Source organism: Urocampus carinirostris, chromosome 1, assembly GCF_059441175.1.
Source record: "Urocampus carinirostris isolate Australia breed hairy pipefish chromosome 1, RoL_Ucar_1.0, whole genome shotgun sequence".
NCBI classification, from domain to species: Eukaryota; Metazoa; Chordata; class Actinopteri; order Syngnathiformes; family Syngnathidae; genus Urocampus; species Urocampus carinirostris.
Window position 1 is genome coordinate 46,036,748 of NC_142349.1, and position 9,656 is coordinate 46,046,403.

General features: G+C 41.5%; 1 protein-coding gene across 1 annotated transcript; it reads right to left on the reverse strand.

The window, feature by feature from the left end:
* Nucleotides 1–1,289: 1,289 nt before the first annotated feature.
* Nucleotides 1,290–3,701, reverse strand: rasd2a (RASD family member 2a). The gene is made up of 2 exons (XM_088355736.1): nucleotides 2,991–3,701; nucleotides 1,290–2,002 (listed from the first exon to the last, which is right to left on the reverse strand). Exons 1-2 carry the CDS (start codon nucleotides 3,484–3,486, stop codon nucleotides 1,491–1,493), a joined length of 1,008 nt encoding a protein of 335 aa, XP_088211862.1. The 5' UTR covers nucleotides 3,487–3,701; the 3' UTR covers nucleotides 1,290–1,490.
* Between the last annotated feature and the right edge of the window lie 5,955 nt (nucleotides 3,702–9,656).

Consider the following 9,656-nt stretch of genomic DNA (forward strand, 5'->3'; position numbering starts at 1 on the left):
GGTAAAGACTTTCCTTGAAGGTGAAAACATTGAATTTATGGCATGGCCTGCCCAGACTTCTGATATCAACCCAATAGAGAACCTCTGGAAAATCCTTGGTGGCAGAGTTATGGTCAAGAAACCCACTATAATCACAGTGAGAAGAATGGACCAAAATCACACCAAAGCTGTTTGAGAGACTAGTACTATCCTGTGGCCGCAGATATGCTGGAGTGATTCACAGCAGAGGCCTGTAAATGTCTTATTAATTGCTGACTGTGGTAACCTTTCAGATTTTTTTACCATACCATAGAAATTGTTATTCTTTAATTTTAATCAGTCTGTTTTCTGAAAAATATTCTATTTCTATTTTGCGTGTGTGAAATGCCTTTAGTAGTGATGTAGGACCATGATACAAACACAATAAAATGTAATTTAACTGTAACAGTAAAGATGGTATTATTTTAAAAGTTGTTCTCTAATTTTAAACTTCACTGTGTTTGAATGAACTCTTGTGATTATACAAGTATACCAAAATTGGAGGGCTTCAACTTTAAGTGCAAGTAAAACTAATTAAAAAGGTAAAAATATTCAAAAGGATAAACCCTCAAAAAAACAAAATTATAATGATATACAATATCTATCCATTATCTCAACCTCTTATCGTCAGTGTGGTCGCGGGGGTGCTGGAGCCCATCCAAGCTATCCTCGGGCAGTGGGCAGTGGAACTGGTTGCCAGCCAGTCGCAGGGCACACAGAGACAGACAACTCACTTGCTCATTCACATCTGGGGACAATTTGGACCGGCCAATTAACCTGACATGCATGTTTTTGGAATGTGAGAGGAAATCGGAGTGCCTGGAGGAAACCCACGCAGGCACGGGGAGAACATGCAAACTCCACACAGGAAGATTTGATCTCATGACCTCGGAACTGTGCCACACACACGCTAACCACTGCACCGCCGTGCTGCCCATAAATATTCCAAATTAGCATTAGCAGTTGTTCAGTACATTGTGCTCCAGGGTTGTAATACCTCTTGGGAAGAAGCTATTCCTCATTCTGTTTGTTTTTACTTTGTTGCACCTGCAACGCCTCCCTGAAGGTAGCAGGTCAAACAGTTGGACACCTGAATGTAACCTGTCCTTGATAACGTTGTTGGGCTCTGCTGAGGCACAGAATCGAGTAGATGTCCATCAGGGAGGGGTGATGGCAGGCCATGATGATAGTTACTTGGTATTTTATCTGTTATATAACCTATAAGAAATAAGAAACACTTTGTATAGGTTGTAGTTATTTTAATTTTAAATGTGTTCAAGAAATATTTACATACAAGTCACATTTCTGTGGGGAAACAAATCAATTTCTACTAATAAAGAAAAATGACAGTTATAAATACAAAAATAAGAAATGCACTGGTCCAGCCAAGTGCTATACAGAGTATAACTCCTTACATAATACAACATTGCAGTATACTACCGCAATTGGTTTCTGTAGAGAGGGTTCACAATTCATTGAATCGGACACCTCTCTGGTTTTTTGACTTTGGCACTTGATTCAAGCACCAACCGCAGGTCGCTGTCGAAACTGGGCCGCCGTGCCAGCAGGTCCACGGTGGCGCAGGCCGTGCCCTCTGCAAGCGTGCGGCTGCGTCCCCGACTGCGCTGACATAGCGACTGATAAGTCACCATAGAGACTAGTTGATGCCGCGCAGGAGACGTCTCGTAGGGTAAGCCGCCCATGGCGGCAAGCTCCTGGAACACGGCATCCAGCCCTGTGCCAAACTTGGCAGAGGTTTCGTAGAAAGCCACATCTTTGGCTAAGGCCTCAGTGACGTCGGACCGACTGATGACTCGATGAGTGTCCAAGTCCACTTTGTTTCCACAAACCACCACGGGCAATCTTGTGTGACGTTTGGATTTGAACAACTTTGTCTTTGCATCATGGATCTCGCCGAGCAGCCCACAAACTTCACTTAGGGACTCTCTGTGGTCCAAGCTGAAGACAAGCAGGAATATGTCACCTGGACACAACAAAAATAGAGCCAAATTATACCTATTTGTTTGGCAAATATAAGAATGTATTTTTTCGTTTGATTATACATTGGCACCTCTGGTTGCAATACACTGTATATCCAAACATTAAAAGAAGTAAACGACTGTATTGTAACCAAAGAAATATGAATATCTGTCAAAAAAAAACATTCAAGTAGACCTGTGGTAATTCGCCGTTTGACATTCACGGCTCAGGATTAGTTATTTGTGAAATGATTTTTTGCAACGTACCCCTTTGTTTGTGTGGAATAAACACCCTAATTTTTTTTTTTTTTAGGCTTTTTCTTTTTTAACGGGCAAAGTTCTTAAGGTTTTTCTTTTGCGTTTTCCCTCCTCTTTTCCTTTTTAATTTTTGTACAAGGCCAATTTCCACCTCAACGAGTCTTTTGAAATCAGTGGTATAAATGCTTTACTTAAGATGCAGAAAATGAACAACAAAATTATGATGTATTTAACAGTCATGGTGCAAAAACGATCATCAAACTGAACTATGACTATTCACGAATAACCCTGTATGAAACATGTTTATTTTTTAATTGTTCAAACACTAGAAACCATTTTTTTTGTAGTCCTCCATAAAAGCGGACTTATCATGTTAACTTAAATATATGCAAAGATTGAGTTTTAGTTTTGAAAACAATGAAATATTTACAAACCAATTTGAACATTCATTTTTGTGCTCTTTTTTGTTAAAGTTGTGTTGCAAATTAAAATTTTCCTCCAGGTTCATCAAAAAAAATGTATCAACATAACCCTAACTTAAAGTAATAGTTACTTGTCTGGGCCGATTTTTACACCGATATGACTGTATATATGAATTTTAACAATAAATTGAAGGAATGCAATAACGGATTAGAATTGGGAATGTCAATGATTGTGGTAATCAATATTGAACCAAGATCACTAATTTGAAATACCACATAAAACAAAAAAAGAATTACAGGACGTGATATTCACCTGTCAGTATAGAAAGCCTCCGTTTTGCCGGAAAGTTTCTCTCCCTGGAGGCGTCCAGCAGGTCCACCTGGTATGTCTCTGCTCCAACGTGAAACAGCTTCCTGTGAAAGTCCTCTGCAGTGGCTTCGTACGTCTCTTGGAACTCCCTTCCAAGGAAACGCCTCACCAAATTGGTCTTCCCCACACCGGGTGCGCCCAACACCACAATTCTGTGACAGTTCATTGGGCTGATGGCACAAGGCACATCTGCGTATCTTTCAACCTTGCCGGAGATGCAAGCCTCCTCCTGCGTTCCCCTCTTGTCTTGCTGCCTCCATCGCCCTTTGACTGTTTCCAGCAGATTCATTCCTGTCTTTGATAGGTCTGCCACCTTAGGGTGCTGCTGCTGGACCATTGGGCTAAGGTCTGGCCATAACGGGTGAGGATGCCCGGTGAGTGGTTTGGACATTTGGTGGATTTCATCTGCTGGAAATTGGAACTTCTTGGCAGAGTTCATTTTTGAGTCGGTTCAGCCGTCATCGGTATGAAGATCCTTAAGCCCAGCTCACTCGTCCGGCCATGTGCGTGACGAGCAGAACCCGGTGTGGATTTTATATACACCCACGCGGAGGCTGTGGTCTGCGTCATCACTTGCATCCAGGGAAAGTATTCCTTTTTTAGAAGCCACCCAGTCCCTCCTACAATTAGATTTGAGTAAAGCCACTCCATTTAAAACAGCCTGACTCGTTCTCACCGAAGAGTGTGTGCTCTGTAGCTGTAAATTGATGGACTGAAATTATTGCCAGCCCCCTTGTTGTCCTGGTTACGGGAAGGATGAGAATTCTCAGCACGTTTTGTTCTCATGATGTTTGGATTTTTACATTGTTTGGGTTTTTTTGTGTGTTTATCCGTTTATTTCATTTGATCCAAACCAAATGCAAAAATGCTAAGAATGTGTGACCTATTAAATGTCTTGAAGATTATCATTTTGTCCTAAGAAATAATGTGAGGTGTATGTCTCTATATTCTTTCGGTACCATTGTCCTATGACAGTTTGCGGGCTTGAATTTCTTGGAATTGAGCCTTTTTTACGGTCGTCCTATTTGGTCAAAATGGCACACAAATTTACATATATTAGTAAGACATTATCATACAAATTTTAAAGAAAAAAAAAAAGATTTTTTTTTTTTTTTATACTTTACAAACATTGGGACCCTGACTAGGCCCAAAACTGGTAATAGTTCTATCGAAAATATGTTTTGCAAATAGGAACTATATGCAGTTTACCTCTTTCTGCTCTCCTTTTTATTTTCATTATAATTTTCAACCATATAACTTTTACATTTACAACTTTAAAGTATTTTATTATCTGAAACTGTATGATTGAGTATGTTATTTAGCATAATGATTGTTTTTATTTATTTTGAGTGTATTTGATGTACTTGGCTAGCAGCTACCCAGGAGAAGTAAATCTTCAAATCTGTAACATATTTTGACTATGTTTAATTTTGTTTGACATGTTTATAGTTTAGTAGACACTCAAAATAAGGAGAGAATACATTAATGATTTTTTTAACTTGCAATAACAGTAGAGGACTGTTCCAAACCCCATGATAAAAAATTCCAACCTGTTCTTCAGGGTGCTCCCCTTTGCCGTTTATTTTTGTTAAATTTCGATTATAACAAGCAGGTCAGCCCTCGGGTGTGGCAATAAAAGAACAGCAACATGATTGGCCAACAGTGGCATTGATGTAAACAGCGCATACAATTCAAAATAACGAACGTCAGTGTGAAATCCCAGTCAAAAACACACAAAAAGGGAGCAAAATGAACAAAACGACTGTGTGCAACAACAATTGTCAAAATGATGAGCAACCCTGGTATCCCCAGCAAACCTGTTTGCATAACATTCCCCCCTTTTTATATCACAGAAATAAAGAAATTATAAGAAGTTTTTATTGTCCAAAACAGAATATCAAACATTAAATGATTCACTGATGAATTGACCTTGAGTGCATTTGGTCTGTGTAAGTGGTTGTTGGGCAGCGTCAAATGTTGTGCGGTGAATTTTGCATCAACTTTCACCTCCTAGTTTGCCATCCAAAGAAAATAAGTATTTCAAATACTTCTCAATGTAATTTATTAGAGCTCCATGCCACGAAAACAGAGGCAAAGGCAGTTTCTTGTACAGGGTTTTATGGTGAGAAGTCCTTCCACACCTAATTTTTCCCCTCCAGCTAACACTTATTGAAGAAAAAAACAGCTCAGTCACTCCACTATGATTCACCGAGTATGATGAGTTCTCTCGGTCATTCTTTTTCTGTGTATGCCGAGCGTCATAATGAACCGTTAATTATTCATGAATCCACTAAGCATTGTGTTTGTTGCGTCCTAATAGAGCAAATGATCACCGGAAATACAAATTGAAAATGTAATTTATTCTCCACAACGTGCAGCTGATGCACGTGCTGTTTTTTAGAATCAAAAACTAAATATTACAAATGGCACTTAGGGTATTTACTATTAGACAATGATGACTCATTCAAAACATTTTCCGGAGTTATTGGGACAGTCTGTATTATTTGAACACTAGATGTCGCTGTATAGTGTATTATCCCTTAACCATTGGGGTTGTAGGGGAACCACTTTCTCCTGTGTGTCCTGGGCGAGTACAGCATGGTGGTGCTCATCCATCTCAACAAATGCTTCCATCCGGTCTCGAACCAGCGCATTATTGATTCTTAGTTGTGAGTTACAAGCAATGCCAGAGTGGCTAAGCAGGAAGAACAGAAGATTTCCCAAAGGGCCAGCTCATGTCAAGGTGGAGTCTGGGCTGGCTGGATAAGAAAAATAATTTGAACATGTATCTGTCACTCACACCATCTAACCTTACTCGTGCATTCATTCTGTAGTTAGTTATTTAGCAACATTCAGCAACATCGTTTCATATGAAGCGAGTTTTACCATATGGGGAATTCTCCCCTCCCAAATTTGAACTTGGTTTGGTTTGGCCCACCACCACTTTTTTCTGTAGCAATAAAACTAACACAGAACAGCGGCAATCATATAAGTGGGCTACGATGGAGGGCAGAAAGGTGCTAGTTAGAGTAAAAAAAAGCCAAAAAAGGAAAAAAATGACTGTTATCATTCAGTTCACTCAACTTCCACTTTTTGCCCATCATTTGTGTGTCCCAGGATATGTGTTGTACTACGTTTTCAGAATCTAGCAGTTCTGTAGCTCCTCTCACTCAAATAATCTCATAGTGAAGAGAATTCCGTCTCTTTTTTCATCCATGGGTGGGTGGGTGTTAGTGTGGGTGTGTGAGTGGTGTGTTGGTTGGTTGGTGTGTTGATTGGTTGATGTGTTGGTTGGTTGGGGTGTTGATTAGTTGGTGTGTTGGTTGATTGGTGTGTTGGTTAGTTGGTCTGTGGGTTGGTTGGTTCGTGGGTTGGTTGGCTCGTGAGTTGGTTGGCTCGTGAGTTGGTTGGTTGGTTGGTATGTGTGTTGGTTGGTTGGTTAGTTGGTTGGTTGGTTGGTCGGTCGGTCGGTCAGTTGGTGTGTTGGTCGGTTGGTTGGTGTGTTGGTTGGTTGGTTGGTTGGTTGGTTGGTTGGTTGGTTTGTTTGTTTAGTGTGTTGGTTGGTAGGTGTGTTGGTTGGTTGGTTCCCTTAACAATTAAGGTCGCAGGGGCACCATTTCCTGTGGTGTGTCTTGGGCAAGTAAGGACTGGTGGTGCTTATCCCTCTCCAGGCAAACATGTTTCCACCCTGTCTCGAACAGAGACCTTTCGCGTGTTAGGCGAATATGCTAAATATGTGTTCATCTATAACAGAATCTTCATATAATTTTCATCTGGATTAAAATTGTAAAGTGTTTTCTGTTAATTTGTCAACATACCTTAATTCGCAGGTGTCAAACAGGCGGGCCGCGAGCCAGATCAGGCCCGCTAAGGGATTGAATCCAGCCCGCGAGACAACACTCAGAGAAGCGCAAGAGAAAAACAAGCTGCAGGTTGAAATATGTCAACTTGGTGTTGCCAAAGCCAGGTGCCTCGAACAAAGAAACTGTACTTGTATTTCTCTCTCTCTCTCTCTCTCTCTCTCTCTCGCTCTTTTCCACCCATTTTCTCCCACTCTCTGTCTCTGTCTCTTTCACTCTCTGTGTCTCTCTTTTTCTCTTCCTTTGTTGCTCTTTGTCTCTTTCTCTCTCCGTCTTTTTAACTTTTTTTGCTTTAACTTCCTTTTTTCCTTTTCTCTCTTTTCTCTTTCTGTCTTCCTACCCTTCGCGCTTTCTTTTCTCTTTTCTCTCCTTCTGTCTGTATTTCTATTTCTCTTCCCTCTCTCTCTTTTTCTTTCTTTGTCGCGCCCTCTCTCCTTTTCCCTCCCTCTTTCTCTTATTTCTTTATCTCTCTTTTTCTTTCTCTTTAATCTACTAGTCCGGCCCCCGACAGAATGTTTGTTCTATCGTGTGGCCCCCGAGTTAAAATGAGTTTGACACCCCTGCCTTAATTTATCCCCAACAAAAATGCATCATAAAGGCTTGCTTTTGTTCCAGTCATTCAAATTCCTCTTGCATAGCTAAGTGGGCCGGCCTTTGGTAGAAAACTCCCGGGCTGATATAGGGGCCCACTCCGGCCCTGGTTAAAAGTACGCTGCATGGCCGCATCCCGAACACTAGAGAGCAGCAAATAAACCACAGTGATGTGGACACGAAGGTCTCGTTTTAATGAACAATTTCAACGATTTTGGGGGGTTGAGGGGATGTCAAAAATACGCCTCTGATTAAGTTTCAATTGTATACACTAACTCGCTATTTGTGTCCCCTTACCATGTCGGCACATCATCTTTCTTTTTGTACAAAACTCGCTGACCCTTGTGACAACGAATGCTCAGGCATCCATTGTCAGGAGAAATACAATACATAGGGGAGGGAGTGTCTGGACGACAGCTATGAAGTTGAGCTTGACTGACCTGATCGGCAAGAATCAAAATGAAACCTTGAAAAAAACGAAACAGTGACAACGCGAGTATTTTGATGTTTAAACTAAACGACATCCCTCTGTTGTGCCTCCTGACTCCTTTCCACCATTACCCTTGTTGACATTTGCAACACTTGTGTTTTTTCAAGGAAGAGCTGGTATTTCCTGTACATCCTGCTCCGCCGAACATTTGCCGGTCTTTCCTATTTAACGTTTCCGTCACTTCTCAGGAGATGACTTACCCCCAAATGCCAATAACAGTAATGTCTTGTATAAAACATAAGGACTTGTATAAAACATAAGGACTTAACTTCAGACAATATGCTTTGAGTTTTATACTAGTTCAACTCATTTTAGCATGAGTGGGACTTGGAAAAGCATTTTTACTTTGCACAATTATGGGTTTTTTTTCTCATCACTTCAGGTTTTCAGATTTTGGGGAAGGTATGGCTAAAAAACAGCTCGGAATTGCACTTGTTACGGTTTGTTTTGCTCTAGCAGTCAGCTAGGTACATAGCTTCCAAATGGTCCTTTAGCATAGCCTCTTCAGAGTGCCTCGTTGTCAGCTGTGGCTACTCACTTGTCATGAAGAAAATGCTGAAAGAGCAAACGGGAGGATAGGGAGTCATTCTTGGCAACCAACATGAATGACAAAGGGACTGCTTTTTTGGGCCTCTGTGTTGGCACACATTACAAGGAGAAATCTAGACAGCTACAGCTAGCTTGGTTGCTTGTGAGCAACGTGTTTCAGAGGGTGTCTGATGCATGCTCATTGGGGATTTGTGCTCGCATGGTCACTTTCGAATATATTTAGAATATATTGTGTCTTGCGCCACCCTAAAAATCAGACTCTTCATACTTTTTTAGTTGGCCCAAGATGTCAAAGGTTGGATTTAATTTGAAAAAAAGGAAATTTTATACAATTGCCTCATTTTAGTCTGAGTCAAACTTGCATTTGTTTTAGTCTTTTCACCTGTTTTTTTAAGTATTTGTTGAAGTGTGAAATCCATGTACATAAGTTGTACTCAACTAACAAGAGCTCACTTCGATTAACATACGACAGTTTTTACGGGCATGGAGCCGTGGAGGTTGACAGGTATGCCACTGTCCCTACTTCGCACATGTGACAGTTGGCACTCCATGTAAAACTACGTAAAATAATTACACAGGTTCAAGCAATAAACTGTGGTCTGTGCAGCTCTTTGAGACTTCTTGTGATAGAGGGCTACACAATTAAAGATGACTTGACTTGACTCATCTCATCTCATTAGCCGTACCGCTTATCCTCATTAGGGTCGCGGGGGGCTGGAGCCCATCCCAGCCATTTCCGGGCAGTGGGCAGGGGACACCCTGAACTGGTTGCCAGGGGACAGACGGCTCATTCACTCATTCACACCTGGGGACAATTTGGCCAATTCACCTGAAATGCATGTTTTTGGAATGTGGGAGGAAACCGGAGTGCCCGGAGGAAACCCACGCAAGCACGGGGAGAACATACAAACTCCGCACAGGAAGTCTGGAGCTGGATTTGAACCCACGACAGATTCCCGAGACATGAACTGTGCCGCACAAGCGCTAACCACTGCGCCGCCGTGCTGCCCCTTGACTCGACTATTCCAACCAATTCCAGTCAATTTGACAATGAAAGGGTTAAGGCTGATTTTGCATGCATAGTGCAGGCCGGTCCCCTCCAACTCCTATCCCCACCCC